Genomic DNA, 15,027 nt, shown 5'->3' on the forward strand with positions numbered 1-15,027 from the left:
TCACTTCCACCCAGAGTGTGCTCAGAATGCCAGCAGGAAAAGAGGCCTCCAGCACCTTCAGCAGCACAAACACAGGCCAGGCCCACTCCCTGCATGGCCTTTGTTGAGAAAGGCTGGGCAGAACCTTCCTGGGAAACACCAGGGGAGTTGGAGCAGGGATGTCAGCAGCACTCAGGGCAGCTCTTGGTTGAGGACGCTCTGGATTCGCCTGGTTCCCGCTGCGCTGGAGAGGAGACATCCACTCATCAGCCCAGCCAGAGCCAAGGACCCAAGGGCTCAAAAGGGGTTAGGCTGCCGGCCTGATGCAAGTTCTGCCGCAGGTCTGGTGCCTGGCCTCTGACAGCAACCACAGAGATCAGGTGGCCTTGCCTGCACACCTGCCTCCAGCCCTTGCGCATCACTCCAGCCCTGCCTTTGGCCTCAGCAGCATTCGCCTCTGGCCCTTCCCAGCTGACCCTGCAGGGCCCAGGCACACCATGTCTCGGTCCAATCAAGCCACATACGCAAGGTGTGTGTGTGGGGGGGGGGCAGGGCGAGTTAAAGAGCAGCCAGAGCTCTCTGACCTCCCTGCCCCTTCTGCTCCAACACTGTATCTTCCCCAGAATTTATACCTATACTGAGTATATGGGGGTGGTGGTGGTGAAGGCAGGCAGAAGTCCTAGAGAGCAGGCAATATGGTTCCTTCACAGCCAGTCAAGGAAAGACACCTAGAGAGAAGCAAGTCTCTTCCGGTTCAGCAAAGACCTGCATATATTTGTGTTTCTTTACCTCAAATTTTCAATGCTCATTCCAGAGATAAAGGACCCCATCCCCCCCTCCCCCGCACCTCCTCCATAGTTCCCAGAAATTTCAGGACAAAGTTGAGCAGAAACTCCACACCCTATTTACTAAGCACAATGGATCTAAGGGCAGCGGTCTTCTGTTAGCGGCAGACTCCCAGGAGTCTGCATGTGGGAACAGCTGAAAAACACCCAGCACTTGCGGGAGAGAACACTGAGCAGGGCTGCTGAGACTGACAGGACCTGAGGGGGTGACTTTGATCTCCTGCAGCACCCACAGGAGGAGGAGGAGATGCAACACGGGGGTCAAGCACAAGCTGTCTGGAGCAGCAAAGTGACTCAGGTTGGCCCAGAACCAGATGACAGAGGTGCGATGACAGAGGTGCTCACAGTCTGGATTGGATTTTGACGTAAACTCTTCCAGATGAGTCCACAGTGTCTTCACTTAAGTCCCGCATACAATCCAAAGCCAGGTCTGTCTGCTCCTGTGGCAAACCAAGGCCAGGACAACCACAAGGAGCATGGCACTGAGGTGGAGGGTTTTGGAAGCATCCCACCCCCCTCCCTCAACACACACACACTGGGGACTTGCCACCTGAGGTTAGCTAGGAGCTTAGGAAAGTTTTTAAGATGTGCTAGACAAAACGCTCCTTTATTTGAAATCTAAAATCCCAAAGCCACCCTCTTGGGTGAGGCTGGGGGGCCCTTGCACCCCCACTTCTCGCATAAAACACGTGAATGGCAACAGTGGCCATAGTGACCAGCCTTCACCTGCCTGCCTCAGTGTGGCACCTGGAGGTAGTTGCTGGGCAAGCCCAGTGGCTGCGAATCCCTGAGAAGTTTTGCCAAGTGCTTGGGGGCTGGGGGGGCCTCTTCTCCAAAAGAAGACGTCACAGCCTGGGCTTGATCTGCAATGGCTTCCCTGGGAAAAGAGAGAGAGAAAAGGAAACAGTCAGTGTTCGAGATGGAAAGAGGACGTCCTGCGCTCTGCAGAAGAGCAGACCACAGGAGGCGACATCAACCAATGCTCAGGTGCAGCAGAAGAAAACCAAGGACCCCAAATGCCTCTGCGGAGACCCAGTCCAGAAAGGTCCCTTCCCTCCTGCTCCTCCTTTGCCTGCTGGCCTCAGTAAGGCGCCTGGGTCAGCCAGTCCCTGGTTACCGCTGGTCGAAGACTGCCCCTCCTCTCCTGCAAGACGCAGGCGGGCTCTGCCCCAGTTCTGTGGGCGTTGTGGTGTAGGAGCACAACTTGCAATGCAATCTTCCCATCCAGGGCCCAGCTCCACTCTTTCCCTTGCAGATGCAAAGCTGCCTCTTCTGTAGGAGCAGGTGGGGAAACCCTTGCGAGTCGGGGGTCTCCAGACGCACATCAGACCTCCCAGAATGGCAAGGTATCAGGGAACAGCAGTACAAACCCCGCAGAGAGGGCTCACTGCACTTCCCCCTGGTGGCTGTGCTTCACACACGCCTGGTTCCATGTGTGAGTAGGAGACACAGAGAGGGGGTGACATTTGCTGACAAGGTCAAACTGTTCAGGATGACAAAATGCAAAGCTCCAGAAAGATCAGACTGAGGCAGCAACAAGGGCAAAGGGATGGCAGAGGCCGTTCAGCGCTAACAAGTCAGAAGCAGCAGGCAAATAGATGGGGGCGGGATCAGCTATCTTGAGAGAGGTACTGGGGTCATACTGGAAACGAGAGAGCTGGTCAGGTCTGCAGGATCTCCTGTGCTCCTTACCAGAATCCCCAGGTCCACCAATTGGAGCCAGTGTGATTTGCGATTGGTGGTGGGAGAAAACAGCCCAATGCACAATGGTGACTTCCTGCAGCCCACGAGCCACAGACATGGGGATGACCTACACAGACCAGGGCAAGTCCACACTGAGTGACCACAGATCTCAGACTGGCCAGCAGTAGCATGCAAAGAGCTGGCCAAAGGCAACCAGTGAATATGCCTATCTGACGGGCAATAAGGACCCGGGCCAAGAGATGCTTAGCACATGGCAGAGAATGAACTAAGGCAGATATCTGGGGGTTTTTTACTTGCAATTTTTTTTTGTAAAATATTTTTGATGCATTCCACCAATTTGCTGCCAAAGACCACTGCTCCCATTGACATCACGGATGGGCCAGCCCTGATGTGAAAGAGCTTACATGCACATGCAGTAGTGTCCATATATACACACACACACCCTTGCCCATACATGCATGTGACCAGGCTCACTCACTGGAGGACTGAAGCATTAGCTTTCCTGGGAGTTGGGTGGAGTTTGTGCTGAGAAACTTGAACTCTGGAGCTTGAGGGGGGGCCAAAAGGCAGTTGACATTTCCAAAAGGCATCCCTGACATCTTCCTTCCCCCTTCGACAAAACAGAGAACGTGCTTTTCCAGGGACAGATGTCTGCAATTAGGGATAGTCCAGATGGCAGGCGACCCAACAGTCAGGGATCAGGAAGAGACTCAAGCACGAGTGAGGGTTGCCTGGATGGAGCCGCACAGGGGCTGTAGATTCCTCATATTAAGGCCTGAGGTCTCTCCATTCCTGGAGACCAGGCAGGGTTTGGATTACGTTTCAGGCTGAAGCTCCAGGCTTCACGTTTCTCAACCGCGACTGCCCGCCCCCCCGCCCCCGCAAGAAAAGAGCAAGCACCAACACTGAACTCAACCTGCAAGTGTGTGATGATCCCTGCTAGAATGTTGCCTTCTGGAAGCCTGGGATGGGTCCTACATCAGGGAAAGGCCTTTCATCCTGCAGAGGCTCAGCTCAGCTCCCTGCTGGACTCCCTGCTCTTCTGCAGCAGCCCAGAGGGTGGGAGGCAGCCCCAAGGGGGTGGGGGAGGGTGGCAAGTCTCCCTTTCCCCCTCCTACCTTTTAAACTTGCTTAAACAAACTTCTGTGGAAGTGTTCACAGCAGTGGCATTGATTCATGACTTTTGAGCTAATTTATGTAGAATAAAGAGGGCTCATTTAGCACCTTTCCACCCTTAATATAACACCCATACATCAGAGAGAGGCACAGCCGCCACTGAAGACCTGGCAATTAGTCACCTGTGACGCTGGCTAATACGCTGGTTTAAAGAGACAGCCAGAAAACAGCCAATGGGACACAATGTCCAAATGGACTTGATGGTGTCCTGCTGCAGGAAGACCCAGACTGTAGGCGGAATCGTGTCTGTCTGTATCAACAAGTATAAACTGGGTCAGAGTGTTGCTTTCACAAAAACATAAGAATTCCCCCCCCCCCCAGCTATGTGGGAAAGTACACAAGAAGGAAGAGGATGCTGCTGGGCTCATGGGATGCCCAACTGCTGGCTACCGGGCAATCCTGCTCTCTCTTTGCAAGGCAGGTGCTTTGCACTGGGCTATGGCCTGATCATGGAGCAGCAGCAGCAGCAGCAGCAGCAAAGGAATGGCTGTGGCAGGAACAAGCAAAAAAGGAACACGAGAGGGAAGCAAAGAGTGAGGATACTGGAGGCTGCTTTTCTAATGCCTGGGTGTGAAAGAACCCTGAAGAAACAGCACTGATGGGTGGGGAAGGAGAGCTGAGAGAGGGGGAGGGAAGGCAGGAAGCTCTGGTGGGAAAGGTAAGACTCTGCTCTGGCAGTGCTCAAGCACTGAGCCTCCAAATGCTGTGGGCCACAAGACTTGGCAGACAGGATGCCACTACCATCAGTAGAAGCAGGGGTGGTCATGCAAGGGACACCCAGAGTTACTGCCTATCCCACCCTTCACAGTTTGGAACCTAAATAGTGACGGACCATCCCTCTCCCATCTAGGGCGGTCCTACAGCAGGTGCCATCATCCTTGGAAATGAGGTTGGTGGTACGTCATGACAGCAGTAGCCAGCCTGCAGAACTCACTCCCACTGGAGGTTAGAACAGCTACTCCTTTACCGGTGTTACAAAGGGATGTGTGCCCACCTCCAGGGCAGCATTGAGAAGATCGCTTCCATCTCTGTAAAAGTGGGCTTCCCCTCACCCCACATGCTGCTGCCGTACATGCAAGGCAGCATGTGCCACTGCCACGAGCAATGTGGGATCAGGACCACCCCTTCGCCCAGCTGGGAGTCAGTCTGTCCATCAACAACCCACACATGGAGTTTCCTTCCTTGGGTACGAGGGGGAGCATCTTGACCAGTGTCCTTCCTTTGCTCCTCCCACACGCACTGAAGCTTCCTCTATTATTACTGTTACAGTTACTATTATTATTAATAATTTGATTTGTATTCTGCCTTTCTCCCCGAAAGGCACCCAAGATGGCTAACAATAAAAAAATTAAAATACAGAATAAAAACAAATAAATATTAAAAATAAAAACAATTAACAACAAGATGAAATACAGAGCAGGATAAAATACAGAGCAGTCAGTCATAAAAGACATAGTAAAAAACATCCATTTCTAAAAGCAGTCCTTATAAGGCCTCAAAGGCTTTCTTAAAGTCTTCAGGCCCTGCCGGAAAGTTAATAGCGAGGAAGCTGTTCTCGACTCAGAGGGAATTCCACAGCGCAGGTGCCACCACTGAGAAGGTCCTGTTTCTGGCCACCATCCCCCTCACCTCTCTCAATGGTGGCACAACCAACAGAGCCCCCTCTGATGACCTCAGACAACAGAACAGACTAAATGGAAGAAGGTGGTCTCTGAAATATGCTGGTCTCTAGGTTCTTTAAAAAGTTAATGAATAAAAATGTATCTTATGATCTTTTACTATGTTTTTAATAAATTAGAGACTGTACAGTTCTTAGGTAACAACTACTGGTAGGTTATTTTTCAGGATCTGGCCTTGGGTAAAATCTATAGTCAGACACTCCCCTAAGTTTAACCTCCACTCCCCCACTATTCTGAGGGTCACAGAAAATTGCATGCTTTTTGCTCAAAAACCTGCCCTCAACTTATCTACGAGACTGACTTATAGGCGAGTATCTGCGGTGAATGGAACTACAGAAAAATTTGTGTTGGCAACCTTCAGTCTCGAAAGACTCTGGTATCGCGCTCTGAATGGTGGTTCTGGAACAGCATCTAGTGTGGCTGAAAAGGCCGATTCGGGAGTGACAATCCCTTCCACACCGGGAGCAAGTGCAGTCTGTCCCTGGTCTGTCTCCCTGGCTATGGGCCTTCCTTCTTTGCCTCTTTGCCTCAGACTGTTGGCCAAGTGTCTCTTCCAACTGGGAAAGGCCATGCTGCACAGCCTGCCTCCAAGCGGGCCGCTCAGAGGCCAGGGTTTCCCACTTGTTGAGGTCCACTCCTAAGGCCTTCAGATCCCTCTTGCAGATGTCCTTGTATCGCAGGCAGATACTATACCTAAAATAGGCAGATGCTATACCTGAGAGCAAGGTGCAAAGTTCTAAATTACGGTTTCCCGTCCTTCTGGCACTGAAGGGAAAGATCTTCTTTAACTCTTTCCATGGTTTTATTATTGATTTTGCATTCTACTTATGATGAATTTTGTTAGTCGCCTTCAGCTTTTATGGAAATAAATTTCCCACTCCCAAGTGAGGTGAGTGAACGTGACCAGTTGGGAATTAAACCCAGCAAGGATTCCGGAAGATTTTGTTTACAGCCAGAGTCCTTTGGGGATTCCAATTCCCATTTGAGAGGGAAATGCTGTGCGACTCACAGCCCTGGTCTGAACACAGAGAATTCGGGGTCACCCCCACAGCACACAGAGTGCTGCTTTTGGGGGAGGAGCTGTCTCAGGTGGAGGGTGAGCACTCATGCCAGCCTGCTTTTTTATTTTGTCAAGTCTTTGACGGAGTTGTGTTTTTTTTTCCTTGTTGATTTTATCTGATTCTGTCTGCGCTGTCTGCTTTTTGAGTTTGACTTGTTTTTTGTTTAACATCATCATCGTCTTAATTTTAATTTTGTAAACTCCCTTGTGCTTATCTATTGGAATAAGAAAGGCAGGGGAAAATTAATAAACCCTCTTCAGGCTCAGGGCAGATGATCACAATATGAAAATATTTAAAAATATACAACAGATTAAAATGTTGTAACTTGATAAATATGCAACAGGACACTTCCCTGCATCAGGGATGGACCTTAAATAAATTAAAAAAGGATTTACAACTGCACGACAAGACAGGCCATATTTCCTGCACTATAATATTGGCAGCTTTTAGTTTATACTGGAAGACAGCATGGCATAAAACAAGCCCCAGGGAGGGGTGTGAGCATGTCTGCCATGTGCCAGCGACAGTGGTCGAGGCCAGGGAGGGTCTGCTGCCACCCTTGGCAGCCCCTTCTCCCAGCTGGTGGCAGTGGGCTGCAAGTTTCCTTCTGGGTGGGGATACGCGTGTTATCCTGGTTCATTCATTCATTCATTCATTCATTCATTTACTTATGAGGTGCCATGAAATCCTTACAGGCATGTTGTAAAATTGTCTGTTGCTGTTCCCCAAGAGGCTCTGAGGGGACATTAACAGCCTAAAACGCCCTTCTTCGTGCTGGTGGTTCTTCATGATGAATGGCAAACAGGAAGGAGTAATTTTTAAAGCCTAAGGAACAAAACCACCAGGAGTGTGGTGGGAATCTTAATCCTTTTTCATTAATTTGGTTCCTGTCCTGCCCACCTTACACCTGTCCCGGGGGGGGGGGGAGAGAGAGAGAGAGAGAGAGAGAGAGAGAGACTCTTGAGGCCACCTCTCACCTTTGGGGCCCGGCACGGGAGCCGGAATTCTGCGCTTCCAGGCGAGGCCATTAAAGGAAGCGCAGCCTCTCACCAGTTGCAGAAACCATTCCTGACTGAACAGGGCAGGGAGGGACCACAGCGCAGGGCAGGGTTGCCCAGTGCAGGCCAGGGTCCCAGCTCCAATCCCCAACAGTGCTTCCAGGAGGGGCTGGAGAGGACCTTGCAAAACAAACACTGCCATGGAGGGACATGTCCAGAAACAGGCCACATCTTTATCCACCTTCCTAGCTTCCCACCCTGGTAGCAATTTGTCATACACACAGAAGCACAGAAGGGAAGAAGACAGCAGCAAAATGCACGCGCACCAAAGCATGCCACACATGGCCCCACCCCGTCTCCACAGCATGCAGCTTGAAGGCCTGTCTTAGCACAGCTCTGCTTGTGACAGTGACAGAAGGCACCATTTTGTCAACATGCAAAGAACACTGACGGAGGCATCAGAGAACAGGGACAGTGACAGCCAAGCAGGGAAGCAGGCCCTTCGTGCCCTTCTCCTGGGGCGGAAAGGGATCACACACTGGAAGTGGTTTCAGGAGGCAGCCATCCAAGCTCCCTCCAACCAGTCTTTCTAAGGCAGTACAAGAAGACTTGGCTCGACTCTTCCCCTGCCTAGCATGCAAGCCCCTCGGAGCAGGCCCCCCTGTCACTCTGCACTAAAGGTTGGGAAGGGGGCTTATCTGACAATGTCCATCCCTCCCCTTCCCCCAGAGCCCAGAGCAGGAACTGCCAGTGGTTCCTGGAGAGAGGCCGCAAGAAAACCTCTGCACATGCCCACCTGCCAGCACCAGGGCTGGAGATCGGGTCTTCTGATTTTATTTTTACTTTAAAACCTCTAAACCCTGCCTATCCTTATCCAACAGAAAAGCCCACGGCTGCCTGAAGCATTAGAACAGAATATACTAATACAGTGCATAATACAGATAGAAATAAGTGAACCCCCCTCCCAAAAAACCCAAGCTAAAGAACAAAATCAAAAGAGATCAGAGGGCAGAGCAAGAAAAACCATTTGAGCCAATAGAAACCTTCCAGTAAGCAAAACCAATCAAGCAGAAGAGTCTCAGACCAGCTTCGGAATGGCAAGCACAAAAGAGACAGTCCTGATCCCCATCCGGAGCACATGCCACAGGCCAACACAGAGAACTACCTGTCCCAATTCACGGTTAGCAGTTTTTCCAAGGGCAATGGGTCAGAGGCCTCCTTGATCGTCTCCGCAGGACAGACAGATTCATGTGAGGGGAGACAGTCCTGATCACTGTCCTCTCAGTGCCTCCAGAAGCGACACACTTCTTGGCCTGGGCAGAGGACTCTGGAAAAAACCTCCTTCCCTGCACCCTCCTTTGACATGCCCACCATTCAGGGCAACAAAGAACCAAGAGTCACATGATACAGTCACCAATGCTGTCAAGATCACCCAGTATCTTGGATCTACAGCATGAGGAGGAGAAGATCCAGTGATCAGTCATTGTGAACTGCTTTGGAAATTCACTGTGGAAAAAAACAGTATGTGGCAGAAATCTTGTCATAAATAAAGCAACACACATTAATGGTACTAAAGAATCATAAACTGCCATTCTGGCCTCTTGGGGTTGGTGAGCAAAATCCAGAGGCAGCCACAGAAACATCCCAGCTTCGACATGACAAGCAGCGGCGGTGAGACTCGAACACAAGCCCTCCCAGCTCCCTGTCCACCAGACCTCAGTTCACTCTCTCTCCCTCCAGACAACTGAAGAAGCACAAGGGACGTATTCCAGCTCCAGTGAAGAAACTCAACATGTATTAATGATCTCAGAATCAATAAAGGATATGCAAAAAAAATCTGAATGAGTAATCATTTTGAAATGCAACACCATCCATTATCCGCGAGGCTGGCAAATGAAGGAATATCCAGAGAGCAGAAGTGAGTGTCGGTTGACTGAGCAAGCCTCAAGATGCGCCATCATTTATCAGAGAGTTTTGCAGATTGGGGATTCATTTCTGGGTGGCCCAATAAATATCCTGCATGGAGCTGAACAAGAGGAAAGGAGCCCACCTCCCATTTAGCTCCCTCAAGCCCCGTCCCGATAAAGGTGGAGGCCCCAGGGATGCTGCAGTGGACAGAATAAGATCCCCCTCCTCGCTTTTTAGAAGTTCCTGGACGAACATTCAAATTGTGCGATCAATCTTGCAGCAGGCAAAGCAGTCGCTCACTTTCTACCCCCACACCCGTATTTCGGGAGCGGCACCATCTATCTTCCAGGAACCAGGTATATAATTTCTAGTTAGCGAAAGCTCTGCTAAGAAGCCCCCTTTTCATTATGATGATTGAACAGCTTCGAGCAAGAAGAGGTGGCTGGGCAGGCAAGCGAACCAGCATGGCAGAAACCGGAGCCTCTTCTGCTGAGCTTGTCAGGCTTGCGAGAGAATTGGGGCTTCCAGGGCTCTCTTAAACTTGTGATTAAAACCAAGACATATTTTCCCTCTGCTTACAAGGCAGGCAGGCAAACCAGTCCCGCCACTGAGAAAGAGAAAGCCTTACTGGTCCTCCAAAGCAGACTCGGTCCACTTGCCAGCCAAAATGACTGGGTTGATGTTTCCATCAAGTGCTCTCTTTGGACACATCCCTTCAAAAGACAGAGCAACTGCTCTGGTCTGAGGGTGTCAGAAACTGAAAGCACTGCTTCTCCTCAGAACACAAGCCCCCAAGAGGAGAGCTGAGTCAAGTCCTCACCTGCCCTCTGCATTCTCACCTTGAAGTCTGAATCCAGATGCCTGGTTTCAAGAGCCTGACTGAACCCACTTCAGAGAGCCACCACCCTTCTGAAAAGGAAACCCAATTGTTTCTAAAACCCTCCATGCATCCTGCAAGTCTTAAGGGGCAAGAGGCACATCCCACTACATTGTTCTCCCCCCGTTGTACTTGCCCAACTCCTTTCTTTGCCCTAGAATTTTACACAAGCGTCCAGGGGGAAGAAGCAGTCTCCACTTTTCTATATAGTTATGAAATACATGAGGTCAAAACTCACCCTTTCAAACTTGGATTCAGGACAATGCCAATAAAATGGCAGATCAATGTTTTTAAGGCCCAAGTTCTTTAGGGTTTTAGTTTTGTACAAGGTTTGCATGCCCCCATGTTCCCCTCCCTGGGGCAGGGAGAGGTTAGCCACACAGCTCCTGTCCATTTAAATCTTTCACCTGCAGTGATGCAATCATTACGGTTGGAAGAATGGCTGAGAACCTGCAATTGTTGGCCTGCTTATGAAAAGGGCAAAGTTCCAGGATTTTGTTGTGGTTGTTCAGAAGTGCACTGTGGTGTTTAGGAGCTGCAGGTACTGGGCAGCAGACTAGTTACAATCACGACAGGTCCCAGTGCCAGCCACACACACACACACACACACACACACACACACACACGCACACACACACACAGTGTGCCTTAGGAACAGCAGGCCTCTCCCCCAGTGAAAACACAGGTGGGTCACTTGCTCCCTCTCTCACAGTGGAGATATTATAAAATTATGCTGTTATGAGTTATGCTGTTTGGAAGCTGCCTCTGTCTGAAGTGAGCAGAGGTCAGAGGAGACTTTGTTTTGAGGAGGGAAGCACCTGTCACTGCCCGAGCGCACAGCTCCCCCTTCTTAGAGCTGGACTAAGAGACTAAGCAATGGATCTGGAAGTCTGGTTCAGGGGAGGCACCTCAGCTGAGAAACGACCAGAAGCCTTAGGCTCCTACATCACTGATAACAGCATAATAAATACTGCCCTACCTGGCAGGGGGCTGCAAGAGTTACAAAATCATCTTGGAAGGTGCCACAGTGCTTCCTCAACATGGAACAGCTCTGAGCTGCAGCACCATCCCTGGAGGAGGTAGCCGAGAGGAGAGAGAAAAGCCTGCCACATGCAACATGCTTGTGCTGTTGCAACGGAGGCTGGACCAGTCAGCAAAGTCCCCCACTGTGGTCAGGACCTTCCTCAAGATTCTTTTCTGTTGTGGCTTCTTAAACAGCATGATTTCTCGTTATGCTAACTGCCCAAGTAAAACTGCCAACTTCACCTCCATCCCAGAAGACACCTGCAGCCGGGCCGGCCCATCCACGTGGCCAACTGAACTGGTCACCTCAGGCAACAGACGGGTGCAGGAGGGCCCATCCTGGTCCTCCTACTTGCCTCCGCTGTTCCACCTCCTCCTTCGATTTCCTGGATTAGAGCGGAAGAGGGGCACAGAGAGGAAGGGGAAATACCGGGGGGAGGAGAGTGGGAAGCTGGAACTTTGGAGAGTGGGAGGCACAGAGGCTGACACACCAGTGGGTGAGGGGGCAGCATGTGCTATCACAGGAGGCCTCGCTTGTGGCTACTATAATTTCTGGGCTGGATGCAGCTGTGTGTGTCACCGGCACTTGTGAAACCATCAAAGATGGATGACGGAGGAGAAGTGGTTTGTGCACAGAGGGCTTTTTGGAACAGCGTTCTGCTGTGCTATGGTGTGTGCAGCTGCCGGACCCAGTGAGCCAGCAGTAGGGGCTGAATTTGGGCAGGGAGGGGGAGAAACAGGCAAGTGTTTGGGAGGGAGTGGGAAGAACAGAGTAGATATTGGTGGCAGCGACTTGTGCCGATTTCTTTGTCCCATTCCCCCTCTCACAGATCCCTCTCCCTTACTCACCTTGGACCACCTGTGCCAGCAAAGCAGTGGCAGAGGTGACCGTTACCCAGGAGGCTTACCCCTAGGTATCGAAACAAATGTTCTCTTAGCTGAACTTCCATGATTCCCCCCCCCCCCGAATGCAGTACAAATTAAGACTGGGCTGCTCCTGTTGTTTCATGGATACAAACTCAAGATGGAGCAGCCTTGAGCAACTGACATCAAGCCAGCTTCATTTCACCTCCTCCCCCAGTTGCAGCCATCCCCTGTGTTGCTGCAGGTGTCTCCCAGTTAGTTTGCAGTGTGACTTCCCTGCTGCTAGTGGCTGTTCTGGTCTCCAGCCAGCACCTGCCAGCTGATGAGGCCAGCGGCATTCCTGGCGCAGCATGCAGACAAGCGCACCCAGCAAACACTCCCTGAAAGCCCAGCTGGCCTGGTGGTTGGAGGAAACAGGTGGGGAAAGGCTGAGACAAGCCCCCCCTCCTCTGGCAGGACCCCACATTTGTTGCTACCACCGTCCTTCATCCCAGGAGTCTGCTAGGCCTTCCTGGTCCTTGGTTGAGCGGCTGGGGTCAGCCTTCTTCCCAGAACTTCTGCTCCTCTCCCCCAGCCAACCTCAGAGGGAGACAGGAGTTCACTCAGAGGAGCCAGGAAATCGGGTAGGGCCAGAGAGAGGTGGGGGCAAATCTCCAGTGGGGCTGTGTTGTGCTACTCTAGCATATCCGTCTGCTATTGACAGCCAACACGGTGCCAGATGGGTGCTGAGGGCTGCCGCTGAATAGTGCCTCATAGGGAAAACTTCCTGCCCTCTCAGAGGTAAAGCGAACCCCCTGCTGGCAAACCACAGCCCCTAGAACCTTAACCCCTGCGTGGCAAACGCTGCTGACACACAGGAGACATGTGGTTCGGTTGTGGCATAACCTGAGGACTGAGAGGCAGCCCTGACCCTGCCTTGACCCAAGCCCCAGAAATCTGAACCCCCCCCCCCGCTGGGTCAGGAGCCATTGTCAAGAGTGCAGCTCTTATCTCTGTGGCAGCGACACTGACGGCAGAGGGTAATCCAGCAGACAGAATGATGGCATCCTACAAGCATGTTGTGGGTCACTGGTGGGGGTGGCTGTGTTCTGTCAAGCGGAGAACTCCCATGACACAGGCGGTCTGCTCCATAGCCTCTCAATTCCACTTGTCAACTTGTTCACAAACACAAAGGTTCCGTTTTGCAACTCAATGACCATAAAACCCAGCAGATGAGCTCTCTGTTAACTGACAAAACACAGTCAGACGTGAAGCACACAGGAGGCACCTATTCTGACAGGCAGCAGCAGAGCAACAGCAGGCCCTGGGTGGTCATTTGACAAAGGCACAACTGTGGGGCTCTGGAATGTCCAGCCCAAGAGAAGGGGGTCGGGGAGTCCTGCCTGCCCCTTGGCATCACCATCAACACACCAGCGCACCTGTTGCTCAAAGGAGTTGTGGCCATTCCATGGAACATTGTGGAGGGACAGGAGGCCAGTCCTAGGAAGCAGCAAATAAATGGGTGGCAGCGAGGACAATGGGAAGAGACTCGCCATCTTGCAGGGCTGATTCCAGAGGCCTGATGGAGTGTCAGCTCCTGCCCTCTCCAGTTTCTTCCACTGCACTGATGGCTCTCGCTCAGAGCCATTCTTTTTTGACGTACCACAACCACGGAAGCAGACATCTTGGGAATCTCACTGTTTAAAACCAAAAGGCAAGTTTCTAGCTCTCCTGCATGTGCTGCCCTTGCAGAACATTCTCCCTGGCTAGAAATCTTATATAAAAGATGGTGAATGAGGTCACTCCTTCGACCTACTCCAGTCCTGCCTTGCTCTCACTGCCGTCCGGAATACATACGGGAATCAAAGCAAGGGAGACCACTGCACTGCAGCCTGCTCTTTGGGGGTGATGCTTTAGGGCTAGTGCCAAAAGGGCACAGGAGAACCTGACCCCTGCCTCTGGGGTGACCAGGTGGTCCTGAGCAAGCCAATCAGCCTACCACCCACAAAATGGAAATCACAGTATCCTGCTGCAAAGGTAAGGGCAGTCCAGCACTTGTGGGGAGACCTCAAGCACCTCTGCAGTCCAACAGCAGCCGCCAAATATTGCAGTCCAAGTGGAGCAGCCAATCTGAGAGGGCTCGGCTCAAGGCACAGAGGCCAACCCCTCCTGTAAGGTGTGGATTGTCAGACACAACCACTGGAACAAGAATGATTTCCAAACATCTCAAGTGCGACTTTAATGCCCACTGAGAGAGAGAGAGAGAGAGAGAGAGAGACTTGCATAAAGAGTCTGCATGACAAGAGGAAAGTGCTTTCAGAGCCAGAGCAAGGATTAATCCACAAAAAGTGAGGATCACAGGCTGACCAAATGAGGAAAGCTTGGCAGATCTGAAAGTTGTCTGCAAATCAATAAGAAGAGAGCAGATTGGAAAAAACTGCAGACACAATTAGAGGAGCACAAATGAAGAGATCAGAAAGCACATTTTCAAAGGCCCTCATGGGGGACAGGAAAGACGGGTTGAATTCTGAATGAGAGCCACTAGGGACCAGCCACACTGCAGATGCTTTACCTCTTGGCTGCTGCACCAAGAAAGAAATAAGAAAACGATAAACACCAGGCTGGCAAGTTGATACACAGTCAGCTCCAGAGCAGTGCAAGTTTCGGGGACTGGAGAAGATCCCCTTTTGAAAGAGAGGCAGTGAAGACAGACAAGATACTGCTTTTAAAGAATGTGGAAAGCACAAATTTCCTGGCAGTTCACACAATACAAGAGCCTGGCACTAAAAAAAAACCGAATGGCATCTGCGCCTGAACAGGCACAAGGAAGGACTTCTTCATACAGCACATAATTAACATATGGAATTCACTGCCGCAGGATGTGGTGGCAATGGCAGAGGTGCCAGCTCGCTCGGATGGCTTAAAAAGAAGATT

General features: G+C 51.2%; 1 protein-coding gene across 1 annotated transcript in view; it reads right to left on the reverse strand.

Moving 5' to 3' along the window:
- Positions 1 to 845: 845 nt before the first annotated feature.
- The window catches only part of ZC3H3 (zinc finger CCCH-type containing 3), a 290,941-nt gene continuing 276,759 nt past the window's right edge, over positions 846 to 15,027 (reverse strand). Inside the window, exon 12 of the mRNA XM_066623326.1 lies at positions 846 to 1,701. Within this exon, the coding sequence (XP_066479423.1) occupies positions 1,670 to 1,701 (32 nt within the window). The 3' untranslated portion in view covers positions 846 to 1,669. The remainder of the gene's footprint in view (positions 1,702 to 15,027) is intronic.

Source organism: Tiliqua scincoides, chromosome 4, assembly GCF_035046505.1.
Source record: "Tiliqua scincoides isolate rTilSci1 chromosome 4, rTilSci1.hap2, whole genome shotgun sequence".
NCBI classification, from domain to species: domain Eukaryota; kingdom Metazoa; phylum Chordata; class Lepidosauria; order Squamata; family Scincidae; genus Tiliqua; species Tiliqua scincoides.